The 24,737-nt window shown below is 37.4% G+C and overlaps 1 protein-coding gene across 1 annotated transcript in view; it reads left to right on the top strand.

The window, feature by feature from the left end:
- The first annotated feature begins 8,286 nt into the window (after nucleotides 1-8,286).
- The window catches only part of LOC149552732 (FHA domain-containing protein FHA2-like), a 53,655-nt gene continuing 37,204 nt past the window's right edge, over nucleotides 8,287-24,737 (top strand). The window contains exon 1 of the mRNA XM_089788282.1: nucleotides 8,287-9,125. Within this exon, the coding sequence (XP_089644408.1) occupies nucleotides 8,549-9,125 (577 nt within the window). The 5' untranslated portion in view covers nucleotides 8,287-8,548. The remainder of the gene's footprint in view (nucleotides 9,126-24,737) is intronic.

Raw genomic sequence — 24,737 nt, 5'->3', positions numbered from 1 at the left:
TCACTCCAGTGATGGTCCCTGCAACTCCAGTTGAGATCTCACCTCCTGATGCTTCTGTACAACAGTAGACCAAGTACAAGCACAACAGTATACCAACAAGGTATGATCAGAATAACAATATCCAAAATTGATGTATTTTCATTCAATGTTCTGTTATGTCATGTACATACACACTAAGAGTGCTTGAATATAAAGGCCTCTGAAATGCTTCTAGAATGAATAGGAATCAATACACTAATAAGTCTTACAATAAGGCACATGTCCTTGTACCTTGTATCCATTGTATGAAAGTCCTTTTACATCCATCCTTACTAGATCTGCACTTGTTCTTTTCAGCTGTATTGGAAGGGGTGACTATTAGCATCGACATAGGGATAGTTAAGTAGGTTTTTGAGACACCATTCATCTTCAGGATTCTTTCTACACATTGGGAAAGTATCTCACCTATACCTCTGCCATTATTTCTTCCAAAGGGGAGGAACATTATTCAAAAGTCATGGATTAGCTTCTACATTGGAGCAATTATCACTGATCAACACTCTACATTTGTGGGGGTGGGGGGCGACTACCTTGTGTCCTTCTTCTTCTCTTTTATGTGTGGGACTTTTTCCTCTTAGAGAGTTTTTTCCTTCTCATTTTTTTTTTTGTATATACTTGATGTATGTCATAGTGGAGGGGTCTTGATTATTCCATCCATCCATCTATCTTGATTTTTCATCTCTCTTTTCACAGGAGGGTTTTTCCCACAAGGTTTTCCCTCTTTCTTCGCTTTATGAGAGATTGCATTGCATTATGTACATGGGTACCTAACATGGCCTAGTAGTCGAGACCCATCTTACATTTCCATCCTAAGTTTTGTGAGCTTAAGTGTATTCCCCTAAGTTGCGCTTAAGGGGGGGTGTTGGTGTAAATAAGTATTTACTTATTACACTTTACTTAAGTTTACATAGGTCAATGCATTATTTTATTATTTATTAGTTTGACACCTAGGAGTTTACATACTCTTATGAGTTGTTATGTTGACAACACTAGAGTAAGCAACTCTAATTTAGCACATGGTGTCTACAACACTAGAGTTTGCATAATTAACTGAGTTGTCATGTAGACAACATAATTATTTGCACTCTTATTTAATCACATGGTGTCTACAACATAATTTTACGTACTACACCTTTGTAGGCTTATCCTCTCATCATTGCACTAACTCCTATGCTTAATGGAGGATAATCCACTCTTGGTGGACATGTGCTTGGTTGTAATACATATCAATGTACTGACTCCTAGACATTCTAGAAGCATTCCAAAGGCCTTTATATATAGGCACTCCTAGTGTGTATGACATGACTTGACAAAACATAGAATGACAATAGATAAATTTTGGATATTGTTATTCTGATCATACTTTAGTCTATTCTTATGCTTGTGTTTGAGTTCCATGATTTTGGGTGATTTTGCCTTAAGACAAATTCTTACATAGTATTAGACCTATACCAAATTCTTACATGGTATCAGAGTTAAGGGAGTTTTTTTTCACATAGTCGTTCAAGACCATCTTGTTGCTTCAGCACCTCGGCCTAGATTTGGAGTATCACAGTCATTGGGAGTATCTAGAGCCAAAGTAGACCTTGCCATTATGTCCAGAATGTCAATTCAATAAATTTTGACAATAAATTTGCCAATGTGTGGCAATAGTCAAATCTGAGGCAATTTTTTTTTGCAAACTGGCACCCGAAGGCTTGATTTGCAAATTTGGTATGATCTTTTCATATCTCTAAATTTAATTTTCAGATCTACATATTTTATTATTTCAATCTTTGCAATTTCTCTACATTATTTTTTGGATCTATGTATTTTGTCCAGAAAATTTTTGGCCATCAGGTTAGTAGGAGAGATTTTTTGTAGGTGAAAATTGGAACTTGCTAGTGCTAATCAGATATTGACATCATATTTAGAAGGTCAAAAAACCCCCAAATCAACTTTTGTTTCACCAAAATTTAACATCTAAGGTGAAGACTAGAGTTAATTAATTTTTGGAGGCACGACGATGGCGATTCAGGAAAAATAATTATATAGGTAATTTTCAAACAGTGATATCTTCCTCATACAGACTCCTTTTTTCGAGCAATTTTTTTTTGTTTTGGGTAGAATTTCGTGATCTACACATTGGTGCAAGAAGTTTGAGATCTTTGTTCTTGATTTTTTTTGCAAGTTGCAAATCCCAATTTTTGCAACCTTAAATGCTTAGTACGAGCTCATTTGGAGACATTTTCAAGTTTTATTTTTTTTAAAGTGCTTAATTTTTTGTCTACTTTCCAAATCTATAGTTAGATTATAGGGTTGTGTGGACTGAAATATCACTTTTAGCATTAAGACCTTTTCTGCATTGTATTGCTTTGATTACTTTTCAAAATTGTTGCTGAGCAGCAATGCTTAGTGACAGATTTGAGTCTCAAAAGGCAATTGTTACCACCAAAATTAGAAGTCCACTTTGTACATTTTGACAAGTGGCCTATTTGAAATTTAACTTCACATTAAACTAGTTCGATTTTAAGTGCTTCAATGTTGGTGTAAATAAGTATTTACTTATTACACTTTACTTAAGTTTACTTAGGTCAATGCATTATTTTATTATCTCTTAAGTGAGACACTCAGGAGTTTGCGTACTCATATGAGTTGTCATGTCTACAACATTGAAGTTTGCATAATTAATTGAGTTGTCATGTAGACAACATAGTTATCCGCACTCCTATTTTAGCACATATTGTCTACAACATAATTTTATGTGCTACACCTTTGTAGGCTTATCCTCTCATCATCACACTTACTCCTATGCTTAATGGAGGATAATCCACTCCTGGTGGACATGTGTTTGGTTGTAAGACTTATCAGTATGCTTATTATTCGATATTCTAGAAGCATTCCAGAGGCCTTTATATTTAGGCACTCCTAGTGTATATGACAAACATGATAGGACATGACTGAACATTGAATGACAATACATCAATTTTGGATATTGTTATTCTAATCATATTGTGTTGGTCTATTTTTGTGCTTGTGCTTGAGTTCTTTAATCTTGGGTGACTTCATCCTAAGGAAAATTCTTACATGGTATGCTAGCTATACCAAATTCTTACATGGTATTAGAGTTATACCAAATTCTTACATGGTATTAGAGTTTGAGAAATTTCTCTTCACATAGCTATTCGAGATTGTTCTTGCTTCACCTCTCTGAGGACACCTTGACCTAAATCCAAGGTATCATAGTCATTGGGAGCATCTAGAGCCACAGATCTTACCATTATGTTCGAAACGTCGATTTGGTGAAATTTGAATATAAATTCACCTACCCTAGGCCATAGTCAATTATGAGGCAATTTTTTTTTCAAACTAGAACCCGAAGACCCAATTTGCAAATTTGGTATGATTATTTCAGATCTCTAAATTTAATTTTTAGATCTACATATTTTATTATTTCAGTCTCTGCAATTTCTCTGTATCATTTTTTGGATCTACTTATTTTGTCCAAATTTTTTTTGGCCATCAAGCCACTAGGAGAGATTTTTTGTAGGTGAAGATTGGAGCTTACTGGAGCTAATCAGATATTGGCATCATATTCAAAAGGTCAAAAAACCCTTAGATCAACTTTTGTTTCACCAAAACCAAACATCTGAGGTGAAAATTAGAGTCATTCAATTTTTTGAGGCATGACAACAATGATTTAGGAAAAATAATTACAGAGGTGATTTTCAAACAACGATATCTCCCTCGTATGGACTCCTTTTTTCGAGCAATTTTTTTTGTTTGGGGTAAAATTTTGTGATCTACACATTGGTGCATGATGTTTGAGCTCTCTGTTCTTGAATTTTTTTGCAACTCGCCAATCCCCTTTTTTGCAACTTCAAATGCTTAGTATGGGCTCATCTGGACACATAATCAGATTTCATTTTTTTAAAAGTGCTTAATTTTTTGTCTACTTTCCAGATCTACAATTATATTATAGCGTGGTGTGGATAGAAATATCACTTTCAGACTTAGGGCTTTTTCTGCATTGTCTTACTTTGATTACTTTTCAAAATTGTTGTACATCTGAGCTACAATGTTTAGTGCCAGATCTGAACCTTAAAAGGTAGTTGTAAACAACAAAATTAGAAGTCCACTTTGTACATTTTGACAAGTGGCCTATTTTACACGCACAAATAAAGTGCCCAAATCATACATGGGGGGGGGGGGGGGGGGGGGGGGGTTGATTGTTTGTTTTTGCATTTTAGGGGGCACATTGATTAGTACATCATGGACAAATGTGAAAGGACTTTCATACAATGGTGACACTAGTTCCATCATTTGTCGTGCCCTCTTTCTACATATGGATATGGAGGTTATGGATTCACTTGATGACATGAAATTAACTAATTTATATGATATTTGGATATATCTTTGGGAGATGTATGGAGATCCACACATTCCTACATTCTGAAAAGATCATTTACCTCCATCTAGAGTTGCATCCTCTCTAGTTGAGATCACACCTCCTGATGCTCTTGTTTCTACTATTGATCCAATTCCATCCACAAGTGCTTCTGATTCAGTGCAGTAGGAACCTCCATGTCTTCCTACTTCAACTTCATGAGATGACTTGCTTCCAGATATTGTAGGTCTGTTTGTGGAGTCTCACATTGAAGATGTGGGAGACATCATTGATGATATTTGTCTTCTCTTTGTTGAGGCGAATACTTCATCCATTGCCACAATGATTAGTTCATGTACTTCAGCACAACAGGATGCACCTTGTCTTCCAGCTCCAGCATTAGTGGATGACTTCTTGACAGCTATTTTAGGTTTGTTTATGGAGTCATACATAGCAGATTTGGGAGACATCTTTAATGAACTACATCTTCTCTTTGATGAAACAAAATCTTCTTCAGTTGTCATGAGGGCTCACTCTGACCCTCCTATCCATTCTCTGCATGATCAGTCTTCACAGGTTGATATGATTGTGGATCCTTATGTACAATAGTTGCAGGAGGTCTCTTTATCATTTGAGGAGATAGTTTTTTCTTTGAGGCATGTTCTACATCCATCCTTGCTAGATCTACACTTCTTCTTTTTAGCAGTATTGGAAGGGGTGACCATCAGCATCAACACAAGGATAGTTGAGCAGGTTTCAGAGGCACCATTCATCATCAAGATTCTTTCTACACATTGGAGAAGCATCTCACATGTGCCTCCATCATTGTTTCTTCCAAAGGGGAGGAACATTATTTAGCAGTTATGGATTAGCTTCTATAGTGGAGCAACTATCACTGATCGACACTCTATATTTAGTGGGGGACTACCTTGTCTCCTTCTTCTATTTTATGGGGGGGACTTTTTCTTCTATTGGGATTATGTTCTTCTCATATTTCTCTATTGTATATACTTGATCGATGGGTAATCAAACTTGATGTATGTTGTAATGGGGGGTCTTGATTATTCCATCCATCCATGCATCTTGTCTTTTCATCTATTTTTTTGGGGGATGGTTTTTCCTATGAGATTTTCCCTCTTTCTTTGCATTATGAGAGATTGCATTGCTTTTGCAAATGGGTACCTAACATGGCCTAGTAGCTAGGACCCATCATGCATATTCATCCCAGCTTTCGTAAGCTTAAGTGCATTTCCCTAAGTTGCACTTAAGGGGGGGTGTTGGTGTAAATAAGTATTTACTTATTACACTTAAGTTTACTTAGGTCAATGCATTATTTTATTATTTCTTAGGTGAGACATTTAGGAGTTTGCGTACTCATATGAGTTGTCATGTCTACAACATTGGAGTTTGCATAATTAACTGAGTTGTCATGTAGACAACACAGTTATTCACAATCTTATTTTAGCAAATGGTGTCTACAACATAATTTTACATGCTACACCTTTGTAGGCTTATCCTCTCATCATCGCACTTACTCCTGTGCTAAATGGAGGATAATCCACTCCTGGTGGACATGTGCTTGATTGTAAGACTTATCAGTATGTTGATTCCTAGGCATTCTAGAAGCATTCCAGAGGCCTTTATGTTCAGGCACTCCTAGTGTGTATGACAGAACATGACAGGATATGACTGAACATTGAATGACAATACATCAATTTTGGATATTGTTATTTTGATCATACCTTGTTGGTCTACTGTTGTGCTTGTGCTTGAGTTCCTTGATCTTGGGTGATTTTGCCCTAAGGCAAATTCTTACATGGTATTAGAGCTATACCAAATTCTTACATGGTATCTGAGCTTACCAAATTCTTACACTCTCATGTGTAAACTGTCAAATCGACCTTGCCTTTTGGTGCTTTGAAGTGAGCCCCTAACCTTAATGTGCCTCTTTCAACGACTCTTTCATCTACTAAACCTCATGCTACTCCTATTTTTTTTGATGGTTTGGAGTCGATTAATCCCTCGGCTCCTCCTGTGGGTTGGGAGCTGGTGTGACACCATGTGCAATGGCCCTCCTCTCCTATGGATCAAAGTTAAATTCACATTGAATGAGTTCGATTTTAAGCTTTGTTCTACCTTTATGCATTAATGATCCCTAACAACAAATTTTTGTGGGCTTTAGTAGGAAAGATTTGAAATTGACATCATTTTTGTATCTACCCTATAAGTGGATTTTTGTTTGTAAAATGTAAAGATCAATATCATTACTATACATGTATACGACAATGATTTTGGGGTTTCTTCTTGATTCTTCCATGGATGAGTCTTTGAATTAGTTATTATTAATATAATTATGGTGGCCAGTCCACTTTGAATTAAAAAAAATAAAAATTTGAGAGTCTCCTTCAATAATTAACTTCTTGATTCTGAGTTCCAAGCTCATGCGTAACCCTTCTATTAATGGCTCAATTTCTACAACATTGTTAGTAACCTTACCTAAGAATTTGGCTCATTTAGCTAACCATTACTGATTATCATTACGAATGATGCATCCTAAACCTAAATTTCTAGGGCTGCCTCTGGATGCTCAATCAAAGTTTAATTCGGCCTAACCCCTTGGTGGTGGAAACCATTTACAACTAGCTCTAACTAGTTTATTAGCTTTAGGGTACATCATTGGAGAGTTGATGAGATTTTGCCAATTATCCGTCATTTTTACATCCTATGTTGAAAATGGTCCTTCTTCCTTAATTGAGTTTCTAAGGTTGTTATTGATGTTTTCCATGATACTAGCTTCTATTTTATTTAGAAGAGATGAGATTGACAAACCCTCATTCATGAATAGTCTATTGTTTCTTTCTTTTCAAATTCCCCATAAGAGTAGAGATGGAGAAATCCTCCACATATATTTTGAGGATCTTTTCTTTGGCGAGCTTTTAAGATGGTTTGAAAGATTGCTCTGAAAGGCTAAGTGCCAATTTAGTTTGTTACACAATCAAGACCAATAAGTTCTAGCAAATGGCAACTAAATAAAAAATGTTTAGTTGTTTCAAAAATTACTTTAGTTTTTACCTTTTATAATTTTTTTTTGCTTTCGTATTAGTTTTTCATAAAAAAAAAAATTGTGTGATTTTTTAAGATTTTTTAAAAATTTAAATATGAAATTAAATATAAATAAATAATATATTTTAATCTATTTAATTTTTTAGTTTTATTTTAGTTCAATTAAAAAGTTAATCATAATTTAGTTTATTCAGATTAAATCATATTTATAAAATATTTTATTATTAAGTACCTATCATGCAAGTAATATAATTTAAACATATCCCATTGCATAATTTTAAAACAAAAAAAATAACCAATGACTAGCCACGCCTTACGTTATTTTGTGTTGATAGAGTGGGGTAGATGTTTTAGGAGAATGAAATGACAGATTTCAATAACTCCCATGAGGCCAAAGCAACCTATGGGACTGTGCTCGAAATCTCATGTTTTTGGAACCATTTTCTTAGATATGTTCTTTGATAGTTAATGTTGACCACTAAGTTTGCTGACTTGTCGAGTTGTCTTTCCTCGAAAAGAGTAACTAAATTGTCTGTTCCAAAATATCACCATAGTTGGAAAAGATGTTGTTATAGACTGAGTAGTTGAGCTCTGTCTCCACCACTCCTATGTTACAAAATAGACAAACTCTCTCTTCCCGCCCCTCTTTTGATATCATCTATCTACAAGTTTCACACCTCGACTTTGCTGAGCTCATTCTAACTTGTGCAATGTAATTTTTTACTTTCCAACTGATATTTGCTCCATGTATGCCTTCTCTAGATCTCTCATTGGATTAAACTGTTTAAATATAACACAACAGTTTAATTTTGCACGGTCAGGCCGCCTTTGGCCCACGGTCAGATGGGCGAGGTGCTTGATGGGCTTAATCAACAGGGAGGTCTCGTAATCGTATTCCTCTGCAAACTTCGAGATCGCCTGGGTAAATAAAACCCTGGTTCAAACTATAAAATCATTTCACTTATTTAAGAGATCTCTCGTCGGAATCTGAGGCCAGCAATCAGCACAAGACAGTTCAGAAGATAAATTAGTTTATTTATTGACAAATATTTTAAGAAAGTTTTTTGATTCGCCGTTGTCATGGGAGACGTGGAAGCTGGGTTTGCAAAGCTGCAGGGGGAGGATTTTGAGTATTACATGCAGAATTACTCGATTATACTGGGCCGCAACAGCAAGCGGTCGGAGGTGGACATAGATTTATCTGATTTGGGGGGAGGAATGAACATTTCTCGGCAGCACGCCAGAATTTTCTATGATTTTGACAGGAAAAGATTTGCACTGGAAGTCATGGGTAAGAACGGTTGCGATGTCAGGGGAACGCATTACATTCCTGGAGACCCTCCCGTCAAACTAGGGTCGCAGGATTTGGTTCAGATGGGTGAATTGCAGTTCTATTTTCTGTTGCCTTCAAGAAGTATTGCGAAACCGGGCGTTCCCCTTCTTCCACAGGCCCCGCCCGCATTGCCCAGGAAAAGAGGTGGGAGGAAAGAGGATGACTTTAGTGTTGATAATTGGCCGGAGCAGCCGCCTCCTTTGAAGAAGGGGAGGTTTCAGGGCAATCAGGATGGTCTGCGTTCCAGTCGTAAAGCTTCGTGGTCTGTTCATGAATTGCCGGACCCTTACTTGCTGCCCAAGCAAGGCTTCCCTTATCGTTCAGGTTTGTTTTCTTGATTTAAACATTCTTTTTTGGTTCTTAGACATCAGGAAGCTTCTTGATTGAGAAAACTAAATTTTGCACTCAGCCTTGTTCAATCAATTTAACACAAGGTTCATGATAATCACAACATTGTCTATTTATGGATTTCGGAGGACCGGACAAAATAATATTAGACTCCGTGTTTCGTTCAGAGATGAACTAATATGCTAAAGTATTCACTTGGATTTACAATCTTGACGAACATTAAAATCTGCTGCAGGAGCAACATGAATAATATTTCTATATTGTTTATGGGGGTACTTATATGTTTTAGGGCATATTTTATCATTTTAGGGTATAATATAATAGTTTTTCTATCACTGGGGTACTTAGGCATATTTTATCATTTTAGGGTATAATTTAATAGTTTTCTATCACTTAGTATATAATTGATGTTTAGGGCACATTTTAATATTTTAAGGCATAGTTTGATGTTTTGTTAAAGAATTGAACAAAACATGTACGGGTCTGGTGGTTGCCAAAAACAATTTTAATTGTTTATCTTTGTTTATATGTTCTCTCCAAATTGATCGTTGAAGAGAAGAATAATTTTAATTTTTTTTTCTGTGTGAAGAAAGACTGAGATATTGTGAAGATTATTATCCGGCCTTGAACAGATGAAATAAATAATATTCTAGTGCTTTCTTGCTACTTGGTTTTGGTTTTATTTTGTTCACACTGCAAATTGATTAGGGATGCATATCATATTTATTGGTTTCTGAATAAAGTAGTAGTAGCATTGTTTTTTTTTTTTGTGTAGAAGTTATTGCTGTAGGAAGCCAGACACACAAAAATCTCAGGAAGTTAATTTGGGCAAAAATGCCTCCTGCTTGCATGAACACCATGTGAAGTGGCCTGAGTGTGGTGGAGAGTGGGTAGGAGGAATGTACATTACTTTCTTCATGGCTATTTGGAGGAATGGGCTACAGTTTGAAGAAACATGTGTTTGGTAAGGCAGCATCCCTATGTGCTTGCCATGAATGAACACATGTAATCTGTAAGATGTTGTTCATATTTGGTGTTTTCCCCGTAGTTTTTTTTTCAGTTTCTTCTTTCCATCCAATATTAAGCCTATTATAGGCTTTGTTTTTGTTATCTCCTCGTCAAAATCAAAATATAATAGCAGAATTTCCTATAGATGGCCTTTTGTACAAGTCATTACGAGGTCGACGTCCTGGCTGTACTAATCGAGACCTAAGAAATTTCCAAGTAGCTATGAATTAAATTGGCCATTCAATTTTATGAAGGTGCTGTTGCTTTTCTTTGATATTTTAAATTGTTTCTGTAATAATAACATACGACCTCGTGCAGTTTTTCAAGTTCTAGTAATTCTAAAGGGTGCTGGAAAGAATGAAATGGCACTTGGATTGGATAATTTCTTTGGAGAGTGTCGATTAGATGCTTAAATTAATTGAATCACCTTTTTCTGTGCTTGTATAGAAGGGAAGTGTTATCAAGATTAATGTCTTTGGAGAGTGTCAATTAGATGCTTCAAAAATAATAAAATCACCTTTGTCTGTGCTTGTAGAAAAAGTAAGTGATTTTTTAATCAAGATTTATCAAAATCAATACCTGTATCATTGTCTCATTATCAAATGTATTGAAAACGTACATGGAAGTTGAACAAAGATTGCGGAAAGTAGAGGCATTCTGTTTTGTCTTCCGTATCTGGCAACTGAAGAATTTCTGAAACCTTTTATGACAGAATGACGCTGTCCGTGCTCTATTAGTAATATAAATGGTGCAAGGATAGCCTTTGCATTTCAAAATCCTAAATTAAAGCTTTTAGGCAAAATGGAGATAGTGTTTTCTTGGGAAGTAACAAAAGAATGCTTGTGATAATACACTTGGAAAAATGGAGAGACTTTTTGTTGCAAAGCAATTTTTTTGGTAAAAACATAGAGAGATGCTCGTGATCATGATAGTCTCAAATGATCACCAATTAAAAGAAATCGAGGAAGAGGGTAGAGATGACACAAACGTATGGTTTTAAAGCTTACACAGAATGGAAAAGACGAAATGATGCACTGTCTTGGAGAAATGAGGACGTATCAACCATTTTTGTATCCATAATAATTTCAGAGCGGAGAAAGCATATTTAGGTCAGTTATGCTAAAGGAATCGATTGCTGAATTCTTTGCGATGTCTTCATAGTCAAGAAATTTATGCTTTGCTTGGAATGAGATTTCAACTTATTCTCTGTTAATATTTATTCTAGTGTGGATGGAACAGATTGAGGCCAATAATGTGAATAATTAAGCTTGTCAAAAGAATTATCTGGAATGTCAACAAATATATAAAAGAAGATAGAAAGTTTATCCAGAAAACGATGGAGCAAAATTGTGATATTTGTTGTTTCTTTTAAAATATATTACAATGTGCTACAAGTGTTTTTTAAAAAGGCATTGGGGCACCACCTTGCGCCTTTATGGGCATAACAACAAAAACATGCATTCAGGAAGATTTGAATGTTTTTGTATTTCATTTTTAATTTCTTATGCTTTTGAATTTTAACGTATACTCTTTGCTTGTGGCTATGATCAAATAATTACAAATAACAAAAACGGAGGCTAGTTGGCGGATTTAAAAAATATGATATAAACTAAAAAGTTGAATTCATTGTTTAAAAAGACATTACATTTAATAAAAACATATAATAATCATATTAGATATTATAACTTTTTGGAAATTTTCACTATATAGAGCAGTTTAAACATTGGAAAAATCCTAATAGGAAATAAAGAAAAAAATTGTTGGTTAAAAAGCCCATTTTAAAAGGAATTAAAGAAACTATGTACCTATGAAAAATTTATCATAGATCACACATCAATCATTTCTCAACAAATTAAATGTTCTAAAATTAACATGATAGATTTTAGATATTAGAATTTACTTAGGTTGACAGTGGAATTTTAACAGATTTATTTACATTTCATGAAGTAAATTCAAACAATAGAACAACAACTGACCATCGAAATTCAAATTTCTTTTCATCCGTTACTTGGAAATGAATTTAGTTACAAAAGTCTTTAAATGACACTATCATTGAAGTTCAAGTAGATATTCTTGCTTCTTGTTTCCATTGAAGAGAATATAAATAGGACATTTCTAATTTGACAACAATTATGAAGGTTGAAAATGCTAGCCAACATTGTAAAAGAAATCTGTGGAAGTCCTATGGACATCCTTAACTATCTAGACACAAAGTAGCCATGTTTATTGAATAAAACAAATTCCGGGAGGTTCAAAATGATGCATGATGCCTTAATTTTTTTGGGGTGGAGGGCAGGGAATGGGGGAATGGCATAAAATCCCTTCTTTTAAATTATTCCAAAGCATGCAGATTCATGTATGTTTCAGAGAGAGAGAGAGATCCACTCCCTCCTTTTGGATCCACAAACAAGAAATGTCTTTTCTCAGATGGGAATTTTTTGTCCATTGCAAGAAAACATTCATCTTAACTTTAGGCAATTATAATTGGATATTATATGAAATATATAGTGACTTGTTGATGTGAGTTTTGCTCCACTACAACATGCAAAATCAAATACTTAATGTTTTGAGGAGAAACGCCAAACATTCAATCCTTTCTTGATATAAGGTCATCTCTCATGCTAATCTTGCAATTTAAGATCATGAAATGACTTCAAGATTACCTTCAATTTTGGACTTCACCAAGTTTTGTGATGTGATATGTTGGTTATCATTAAGGGACTTACGCTATTCATTCAATGGATATTAGCTCTTTCTCTTATAGATTTGGCTTTACAATGTGGAATGGAATATAGTTTTGATCTTCAAACCTTTCCAGTTCAACGCAAACGTAAATTGCCAAAACGAGCAAATTAAAGTTAGTTATTAACCTAGGCACTAAGGTAGTTAGTTCTGAAAGTCTATAAACACAAGGCTTATGTAATGTTAAAAAGGGGGAGAGAACTTTTTCTAAGGGGAAACTACGGATAATGTTTTTAGGAAACCTTTGGTTTGATATGTTGTACTTTACTACTCAGAGCTTTTTAAACTCATATATTTTCAAAAAGAGTATTAAAAATGCATTTTTTTATATGTCCCGATGTGTTTACGAGTTATTATTACTGATTTGCAATATGTCAAGTTAGTGATATCTTTGTGCATGTATAGAATCCTTTGATTTATGATCCCAATGACATATGCAATTGATGGAATACAATCATGCCCTTTTATCTTGGTTTGAATGTGATCGTAACCCATCTCCTTGCATGTTCAGATTTGTTACCTTTTGTTTCATTGTTGCATATTTAGACTTATTATGTGTTGAAACCCCCTCATAAATTATTAGCCTTTCAGAATATCATATGCTATTCGTATACCTAGTGTTGGGGTTTCTGTCATCTATTCCTTTTAGTTTTGCCTTGCCTCCTTTTTGTACTTCCAACTGAAATGTACTAAAAAGTCCTAAATAGCTACATCATATGAGGGAGATGCCCCTCTCAAATGCAGAGGAAGATTGTGATCTGATTGAGATCAGTTGCAGTCTATCTAGCTATTGGTACAATATTTACTGCACATGGCAAACAAGGTTAGTTTTGACACAACAACATGCATAATCAAATACTTGATGTTTTGAGGAGGAACACCAAACACTCAATCCTCTCTTGATACAAGGTCATCTCTTATGCTAAGCTTGCAATGTAAGATATGAAATGACTTCAAGGTTTCTTCAATTGTGAACTTCCCTCAGTTTTATGATTTGATATGCTGGTTATCATAAAGGGACTTACGTTGTTCATTCAATGGATACTAACTCTCTCTTATAGATTTGGCTTTACAATGGGGAATGAAAATACAATTTTCTACCCCTAACCGCAAATGCAAGGAATCATGGATGATTGGACTCTACTAGATGTAATCTCACCAACAGCTCCACCCACTTAGTGCAATCTTCTAAGGAACACTCAAATGGTTTTCAAATCAATATCTCCTCTCTAATCCCATCAAATGGATGCAAACTAAAGTTTCAACATCAATTGAAATTAAGTGCATTCAACCATCAGCTTACCACACAAGGCACTTCTATCATCAACAAGATGCTAGTGGCTGAGATTTGTTCGAGTCAAGCAAATAAACATCCACAACAACTTTCATTCAACTAAACTACTTCTACATGCAAATAAATCTACTCTAAGTGAAAGATTGAGGAAACAATGTGACACTTCAACACAATATTATGTAATCCACCATGAAAAAAAACAATGAATTATTAGTTACTTTGACAAACATTATAGTACCAACTTCATCAAGTTTGTCTCTTAGCTAGATTATTCTAATCCCCTAGCTCTCTTCTACCTTCAATCTCTAAGCTAATGAATTACAAATAAGAAGGCCTTAGCCTTTTATAGATGTCTAGTTACAATGAAGGGCCAAGATCGTTTCAAGATTAAGGGTTGAGATTTCTTTCCACAAACTCTAATTAGGGTTGCCAAATTTACAACCAATTACATGAAGGCACCAATTCATGGGCCAATAAGAGAATTACAATTAATTTTCCAACCTATGGGAAACAAGGACACTTGACATGTTGTGACTAATTGTGCTTGAAATTGAAAGTTTGTAATTGGAGATAAACTATTGCCACCTCATCATTCTGCTTGGAGTCTTGGCTTGTATATAAGATAAGATAAGATAAGATAATAATATTAATATCCAACAAAAGACCACAAAAGGTCTATGGGACTGAGAGTTTACAACAAGACAGCTGACAAAAGTAGGAGCACCAAACGACTTTCGAGAAAAGCAAACAAGAAACAAGAAACAAGAAGAAGAGATGAGAAGCAAAGAAGTACCAGAGCAAAGACTGGGAATCCTTCGTTGGCAAAAAGAAATCGGTCACAGAAGGATATGATTGCGGGTGAACATGAGCCCTGATCTATATATGCGATCTCCTGGAGGAGTATCGCTGTCGGGACAAACTACTGTGGGGTCTGACAGACCTGGAGTGACCGGTGGTACTGGATGACCTTTTCACACCCTGCGACAGAGATAAGGGTGAGAAAAAGGCAGTAATGAGCTGATCAGACGTATGCCAGCAAGGAAGTAGTGACTATAAAGCACTATCGCAGAGCAGGGTGGCCTCCTGAAGATAAAGTGTGAGACACCGTTGATCAATGCAACTGAAAGAGAAAAATAGTCACGGGACAGACAACGAAATCTCCCTTTGATCTCATAGAAGATAAGGCAATGAAAAATAAAGTGAGTCTTTGTCTCGACCTCTGCTAAAGTACACAACTGACAGATCCGCTCTCTGTTGTCCATATGATGGATGGTTTGAACTTGAAGACGGTGAGAACCAACTCTGAAGGAACCTAGAGAGATACATTGGGCATGACACCAACGTCGAGATAGTTAGCTAGGACGAATAATAATTCCATCATAGATCTCTAGAAAGTGCTTAGCATGGAAGGCCATCCTCGGATGTAAACCTCCACGAGGGTTACTCCAGGCAGTGATAATGTACTGTTTGTAGATATCAAGTTTGGCATGCTTATTTAACTCCTGATGTGAGGGGGGGAGATGAGCGGGGGCATCCAATGAGAATTGATATGGAGGGAGGCGGTCAATATCAATCCCAATTGAGCTCAGTGTAGAGGATGCTTGAGCATACTAGCAGCGAGCTCAAGAACTAGTATCAGAACTCACAGTTGTAGCAAAAGAGTAGTAGGCCAAGTAGGAGTATCTATATCGATCTTTAGTCGAATCTACAAAACCACGAAGGCGATGAAAGAACCAAATCAAGTCAAATATGGACGTAACTCTGAAGGGATGAACACCGAACTCAGCTAAAATAATACTATGAGGAGTGAACCTGTGACATCTAATGATACGCTGTAGAAGCAATGTCTATGCAGCTTGATCGAGGTCCAATCTAAGACAAGGAGAGAAGGCCCCCAAACCACTGAGCCATAAAGAACAGTTGGTCGAACTAGTTTGTCCAGGAGGGACAGCTTGGATGAGGTATCTCGAAAATGGTGTCTGAAGCACTGTCTCTCAAGCATAGCAAGAGATCCCATACCCTTACTGACTCTAGACTAAATCGCCAGTCTCAGACTGAAGTGGGGTCCAGAGAACTTCGCTCCAAGATACATATATGAAGAAGTAATCTCAATCTCTTGTCCTTGGAAGAAGTGAAGATGAGAGGTCTTTAAGCAATTAAAGACCATAACCCAAGTCTTATTCAGGTTAACCACAAGGTATCGCTGGTCACAAAAGGAAGCCAAACCATCAAGAAGCCTCTATAAACTCTTTGGAGATGAAGCTAGAAGAACTACGTCACCCACAAAAAGAAAAATGGAGATCAAGACCTAATGCTAATAGCATCCATTACTGGGGAGCAAAGACCTCAAAAGGAAGTCCTCAAGCTCATCAATATACAAACCAAACAAAGTGGGGGAGAGAGGGCAGCCTTGTTTAACCCCAATGGTGCTATGGATCGAAACTGAGAATTCTTCAAGAGTCCTGAATCTACCCACCATAGTTTCGTACAATCTCATAATAATAGTTAGTGGCATCTCAAAAATTCCAATCACATGAAGCATTTGAAATAGAGCCATCTTAGGAACGAAATCAAAAGCCTTGCGAAAATCAACAAAACAATAGTATACTTTTGCTGATCTGTGTCTAGCCTCCTCAATAATAGCCCATAAAGTGAAAATGTGATCCATGGTTTGGTAGTCAGCACGAAAACCCGCCTGTGCTCTAGCTCTACAACCTGTCCTGTCAAGCTCTTTGGATAACATAGCATCAAGGGCTGTAGCGTATAGTTTGGCAAATGTATGTCCGATCATAATGGTCCTATAGTTACCAGGGTTAGAGACAGGACCGGTCTTGTGAATTGGATAAATCAGGAAAACCAGTACAAACCACTCTATTAAAGAGTATAGAGAGATAGGAGCCAAGGATCGGGACACCAAACTTGAAGAGTTAAGCCTAGAACCCCTCCTCATCAGCCGCTTTACTGCATCTCATGGATTTGATGGCGTCATAAATGTTGGAGGGGGTGAACAAGTGACAGTAGGGAGGTAGAATGGGTGGATAGATGGCTGCCAAGGAATGTCATGAAGAGCAGTGGTGTGAGAGGTTAGGGAACGAAAGTCAAGGGTGGAGGGCAGAGGGGGACAATGGGGGAATAGGGTGCGCTAGAAAAGCTAAAGGTTGTGGATAAGCGTGGAGCATAGGGATTTACACTGAGACACGATAAAGGACCGTTTTTTACAATGAAGAAAATGGAGGTAAGAACGTAGGCGAGCATAGTCGGGGGAATGAGCCTCAAAAGTGGAACGCATGAAGGTGTTTGTTAAAATTTCAAATATTTCTTGCTCGATTGTTAGAAAGCATCTCTCAACGTTTGAGATTTCTTCCATCCTTTGAAATTTCCTCATGGAATTGACTTGAATCACTTGCATCTTTGTAAACCCGTGAACTTGATCTTTCTTGATTCTCCTTGAAATGTCCTCATGTAGCTGTATCTTCTGTGTTTTCCTGAATTTCCTCTTGATTTCAGTTTGAATTTTTGGGTTGATAGCTTGAACATGAATCTTTCCTTCTCACTTGAGTCATCTTCTCGTAGCATCTACTTGGTTCTCCTCTTGAAGCCTCAAGCTCAGCCTTGACACCATCTCCATCTTTCGCCTTGCAAAACAAAAAAGAAAGCTTCATTAAGTTTGTGAAACAAATCTGAAAATAGATTCACATTAATAATGAACAAAATGGAATTCTCTTATTCAAGACTAAGCCTTTCTATCTTCTTGCAATGATCACTATCTTTGGTATTTCTAGAGGCTTGGAAGAAAAAGACCTTTGGTAGAAATCCTAAGGCAAGAGTTTTTCCACGGTGGTAATCCTCTAGTTGGAGATTTGCATCAAGCATGACAAAAGTCATCCCAATTTTTGTCACTTAGCGTATCCCAATTTTAGTCACTAAGCATTAAAATTCATTTCTCTCACAACTCTGCAATCTGCCCATTTGATTTGTTTTTCATTTACATGAGGAAAATAAGGGTAAAGGAAAAGCGAGAAATGCCAAGTTGGGAGGATATCGCTATCGGGGATACTCATTCGCTTGTCTGCACCTTAAATATAGCAGTTGCCTCAAGCATACATTGGATTTCCTCATTCACCTTCGCTATGTAGTTTTTGTTCATCCTGTACGGTCTTTTTTGCATAGGTATGGCCCCAAGTACCAAAGGGATGCAATGTATGCACAACTCTCTTGGTACACCCTTGAGGTCTTTGCAAGTCTATACGAATACATCCTTGTATTAGAGAAAGATTTTAAATCTCGCGGCCTTTAGCACAAGATCCCAATCCTCTCCTACCAGTATATTGCGTGGATTTTCCCCATCTTTGAGGTTGGTGATAAAAAAGGATGGTTCTTCATATTTAATCATTTTTTCTACATCAAATTTGTGGGCTGGACTTTTGTTTACGTGGGCATCCCCTTCCATGTATTCCCTGTACTCTGATGGGAACACATCCTTCTTTGACACTTGTTCTATTTCCTCCACCCCTAACATGTAACTGTGAAAGAGCTCGTAGTCTTCCATAAGCCAATAGAAGAGTCCATTCATCGAACTTGTGTCATCTTTTGTACATTCCCCTAGTTCTAGAACACCTTCTGTTAGCATGAATGCTGATGGTATTCCTTTGGGGGAGTATCCTAAGCATTGGAGAGTCTGTTAGTATGATTGACATGTTGCATTCATGACTGTGTTTTTCATTGATGTCAACATGGTATTGTTTCTATGAAGACTGATAGAGTAGCAGACAAAGAATGGGGTTGTATGAACTGTGTATTGAGGATAAGGTCAAGCGCAGTTGAGGATATGTTTAACATTGTGTCTAGATGATGTAGGCAAGTGCGCGTACAAAAAGTCAAAGACATGTAAGAGTTATTCAAGAATTATAGAGGACAGTGTGCAGACAGAGTACTTGATAAGTGGTTTTTGATGGTTGGATTGCATCTCTTAACAAGGATAGAATTGTGATGAGCGAAGTTGGACAGTGACAGTAGACAGCCTAATGATGACATCGGCGAGTGTGCAAGGTTAGAGGTTGCACGTGTGAGAAGTTGTATTTACTATGAGCCGACAGTGTTTTGTAATTGTGAAAAGATGTAATGAATTGTGATATCTTAATGAAGTCCTATTATAATTAATTGGGAAAGCCTTAAGGCCGACTCAAGGAATTATTTTGAGGATATGGTATAAAGGAAGGTTATTTTCCTTATGGTGAAGTGTGTGATTTATGGATAAAATGTGAATTCTATTGTATGTGAGCAAGTGATATGCGAAATTGGTAAATGCTTGTAAGCGATCCAAGGGATTATTGGATGCGAAGTTGGCGATTTGGCATTGAAATTTGAAAGAGGTTTGGTCCAATTAAGAGGACAGAGGAGTTCGAGATTGTTCATTTCTATTATTCTGCAAGGAATAATATAGAGATTAGTTGGACAGTGAGTTCGGTGGTCTTGCCCCCAAAGTTGTTTGGACAGTGGGTCCTTCTGTCTTTTGCAACTCTTAACAGGGTTGGCACAACTCCTAACAAGGTTGGAGTCTTCTAACAGGGTTGGCACAACTCCTAATAGGGTTGGAATCTCCTAACAAGGATTCAAAGTCTCCTAACAGAGATTGATAAGTATTGAATGTATCTCATTGGCTCCTAACAGAGTCCATCCTCTTACAAGGAACTTTCATATTAGTACATCATTTTGTGGGTACCATCCCCACTTGGGTTTTTCCTCTGATCAAGGGTTTCCCTAGTTAACATATTTGGTGTTATTGTGTATGTGTATCTTCTTATGGTTGTTGGTTATATTGTTCACATGGTTAAAGATTAATAAGGTTGATAAATGTTTTAATAGTTGAATAATTGATTCACCCCCCCTCTCAGTTATCTTGGTGGACTTTGCTTTCTAACACTTTCATCATTAGGCTTCATTCCATTCCTTCCTTCATCTAGTCAGCCATGTTCTTCGTTAAACTTTGACTCTGAAGAGGATGCAATCTCTTCACTCACCATCTGGGTACGAAGGTCGACGACAAATTTCCACCTACTGCTTTCCACGAAGAGTGTTTTTCTTCCAATTATGGATGACCTTCGCCATCACTAATCGTCCGCTACCTTGAATGACATCATACCCTTTCTCTTTGAGTAGAAGCACAACAAAGTCCAACACAAACAAATGTGTTCCTACGATGACCTGTTGGGCCATTAATGTCCTGAGGGGTTTAATTCCCTTTTGGTGGGCACCCAATAAGTTGAAGGTTGGGGGCATAGGGTAGGTTTCCTGAGCTTCTTCCATGTCTCTTCCAGAAGGATGTTTGCCTCGGACCGACCATCCACGATTATGTCTGTTATAATAGTTCTGCAGATACTCATCTCTACGACCACTAGGTGTCGGCAGTTATTCACTACTAGTAACCAAGGATCCATTTCCGACCTGCTAGGAACATGCATTGGTTGTACGATGTTGGTTTGTACACTGGCGCTAGGTTGTAGAGAAAAGGTATTCAATAGTGTTGTCCTCAATTGCGGTATGGTGTGAAGGAGGTCTTGGATCTTGACTGGTACCTCCACTTTTAACATCTACCTTAATATATTATTCTATGCTTCTATCCGCTTAGAAGTGATAGCCTTCTCATGTGTATCCTTCCATACCTTCATTGCTTTCTCAATCTCCTCTCTAGCCATCCGTATCCTCTGCTTCTCAGTATGGGGATCGGGGTATGTGGCTTGTTTGGCTTAGTTCCCAGCGACAACAAGCATTTTTTCTTTCTCGATGTTGAGAAGGTTAACATTGGGCTTTAGATAGTATCCTAATAATCTCCAGGGCCACACCATTGACACAACTTTTGTGTGTCTCGCCTTTTTGGCAGTCTCATGACACCAATGGTTGCACACTTGACACTAGATGATTGATTTTCCTTTAGAATTATTTTTATCTAGCTCTTGTTGCTATTGTCATTATTTCCTATCTCTTCGCGCTGGTTATTTGGAACCTGCTAGATGATGCATTATTGTTTGTCTATTCTGTGGTGTTTGCTACCTCAGAGGTAAATGGTTGTTCTTGTGTAAAGAGCACTTGTTGGCCCCTTGTTTTCATGTTGTATAGTCATTTCTTGGTGGAATGACCCATAAGCTAGCAAATGTCACAAAATGCTTTTCTGGGGCATTGGCCCTTTGTGTGCCAGTTCTCCTTACATTGTGCACCACAATTCTCCCTCATCACTTTGTTTTGCGTTCCCCTTCATTACTTTAAATTCCTTCATCATTCACTCCATATCCTTTTGGAGAACCTGCACCTTCTTATTGGATTTGTTGTCGTTGCTGCTCTCTTCGAATGATTCATCAGTCTCCGATGGTGATTTACTCTTCTTAGAAGTTTTGTCTTCGCTCCCAAGACTCGTGGCTCTATTGTAGACATTTCCATATGATGCGGGTGGTACTATCTTCATTTTCTTTCTAAGGGAAGGCTTTAATCCCTCTACAAACCATCTCTTTTTCAATTCATCGATTGAATGGGTCTCCATGTTCCTGAGAAGCTCTTTAAGCCTTTGATGTATGCACTCACTATTTCCTTCTTTCCTTGCTTTGCACTATAGATTTGGCAACTATTTCATTGTCATCTCAAAGCAATTAGATTTCAACTTGAAATTCCTTCCTAAGAATACCCCATGTGGTTATTTTTTCTTTATCCATATTGGAGTACCAATCAATGGCAACTCCTCGCAGGGTTGTTGGAAACTGTTGAACCCAATCGTCTTTGTGTGACTCCATTTGTTGTCCAAATCTTTTTGCAGTTCCAACAATGCTTTACGAGATCTTTTTTCATGTTGCTAGTAAACTTCAGTAGTTTCTTCTTTTGTGACATGTTTCTCTTTCTACTGCCTCCAATTGGTTATACTCCTGAGCTGGTTGGGTTGGATCCCGCGGGACGATGGTTCTCTTTTGGCTTCTTCACCTTTCATGGTACCAGTTTGGTTTCCTTCTACCATCCCTTCTGGTAGTTTGTTAGCATGTGTCCTCAATCGTCTCCTTTGTTCCACCTGTTGTTGTAGTGAAAGCCCTTTGGATAGCCTCGTTCTTGTCTTTATTTTCTTTGCTACTTCTATCTTCATTTAATATGTTTGGCATGTAGTCTTCATGTATGAAATGAAACAACTCGACTCTAACAAGAACTCTTTTATTTATTTATTATTTGTATACAATATATGTCACTCTACGGACATAATCATAACACTATGTTCTCCTTTATTCATATTTCCCTCTTAGGGTTTACTCATGTTTCCCTTATGCTGAGTTTCATCTCTCTTCTTCCCCGTTTCAACGTTCCTCCCTTCAACGATAGTACTCTTGGGGAACTTCTTGTTGGTTCTCCCGATTGATTTCCTCCCATCGGTTGTGAAGTGCAAGAACTGTTTGAGCGAACAACCGGGGGAGATGGCACACCAAATTGTCTACTGTCAGACTTACCTTGAGGGAACTCCACTCGACACTTTTTGGTATTTCTTCTCGTGCGGCTTCCCTTCGCACGTGTGTTTCAATGGATGCCTGAAGTAGTGACATTAAGTTGGTCGTCAATCCTCTCACCTTCAAATAATTTTGGGTTCTTGTGTGCTCTTGACAACGACTCTTCCCATAGTCTATTGTTGATGCAGGAGCATCTTGAGTTGCATTGCTATCCTGCATGTTTGCTGAGTTCCTTAGTTGTTGTTGAGTTGCAATGCCTTGCATTGCCGAGTTCCTTTGGTTGCCGAGTTCGTTTGATTGCCGAGTTTGCTGAGTTGCAGCATCTTGTTTGGTCCTTCGTTTACCGAGATGTTTGTATGCAGTTTCTTGTTGGAGCCGACCTTTGCATTTAATTTTGTGATAGCTATTTGCTGAGAGCTGACTTGTGGCTTGTTTTGACATTTAATGTGAGGGTTTAATTAGTTGGTATTTGCAATAGGCCGACTTGTGGTTGTGCATGTATTTAATGGGATCTTGGGTAGAGATTTAGGGATGTGAGTAGAGTAGGAAGAGCAAAAACAAAGTGGGAATGCGAAGTTTATTCGTGTGGATCAAATATGAGTTGTAATGTTGGCTGTAACCCAGAAGGTCTTACAATTGGGCATGTATTTGATATTTTGATGAATCTTCAAGGCATTTTTGGCTCTTCTATGTCCTTTGGTTGTTGTTATTTATGTTGTTTTCCGTTGTGTTAGCTCTTGCAGGGGATTTGGATAGTTGGGTGTGCCTTTGGCCCTAGTTATCTCATCCCTCCCTGCGTCAGGTGGTATCAGAGCTTGAGGTTCGTCCGTGTGGAGATTGGATTGTGTAGAACCCTAAGTGAATTTGGTTGTAGGGTTGCAGATTTGTGGATTTGACCTATAACTTGCAAAGGGTTACCATCTTGCAGGAACCTGATCGTTAAGATGGTTTGAGGTAGAGGAAATGCTGACAATGTTGTATTGGATACATTGAGGCAAATTGCAACTAGAGTAGACGCTGTGGAGACAACCCAGAGAAGAGGAGCGCACCTTGATGATATGAGTGATGATGAAGCAGCAACACCAAACCCTAATCTAGAACTTGAAGAAGATCAAGATGAGGCAAGGTTGTTGAGAGTGTTATCTTGGGCAAATTCAAAACTTGCTGTAGAAGTTGTTCCTTATGATGGAAAATTGGATACCAATGCTGTGTTGGATTGGATTTTTGAAATGGGGGAGTTCTTTGATAATGAAAACACTCTTGATAATAGGAAGGTGAAGATTGTAGTTACTAGGTTGAAAGGACGTGCCTCAGTGTGGTGGGAGCATTTGCAAACTGATAGACAAATGAGAGAAAAGGAGAAGATCAGGACTTGGCCGAAACTGGTGAACAAGTTAAAGAACAAGTTCCTTCCTGTTGATTACCAAGTTAGCTTGTTAAGAAAGATGTAAAATTTAAGACAATGAGACATGACTGTGAAGGAGTATATTGAGGAATTCTATAGATTGGACATCAGATCTGGACATGTGGATGATGATGTTGAGAAAATTGCTAGATATCTAAATGGATTGAGATCTGATATTTAAGATGAGATAATTTTTGTGAAATTGGAAAGTGTGGAAGAAGCATACCAATATGTCTCGAAAGCTAAGGAGGTCTTGACAAAGAAGCATGAACAAAGACAAAGAGGTAGAGGTGGTAGATTCTAGACAGGCAAATGTAGATTTTATAGAGAAGTTGGCAGGTTTGACAATATTGTGCAAGATAAGGGCAATTCTGAATGGAAGGCTGATGATAAGGGCAAGACTGAGTGGAAAGGTGGTGATTCTTTTCGGGGAGGTACTGGTTCTTACCGAGGAAGAGGTAATTCTTATTCTAGAGGTGGTTTTCATGGTAATTGTTTCAGATGTGGTAAAGAAGGGCATAGATCTTTTGAGTGTAGATCCTTTGAAAGTGGGCAAGGTAACACAAATGCTTTGGTTCAAGGAGACATCGAGGGTTCACCAAGTGGACTTGGGGCTGGAGAAAATCTGATGATGAGAAGAACCCTATGTAATAAGGGAAGTGATG

This window comes from Cupressus sempervirens, chromosome 6, assembly GCF_028749045.1.
Source record: "Cupressus sempervirens isolate cs-2001-9-10 chromosome 6, ASM2874904v1, whole genome shotgun sequence".
Taxonomy (NCBI): domain Eukaryota; kingdom Viridiplantae; phylum Streptophyta; class Pinopsida; order Cupressales; family Cupressaceae; genus Cupressus; species Cupressus sempervirens.
Note: the sequence above shows the minus strand (reverse complement) of the source record. Positions and strands in the feature narration are given on the sequence as shown.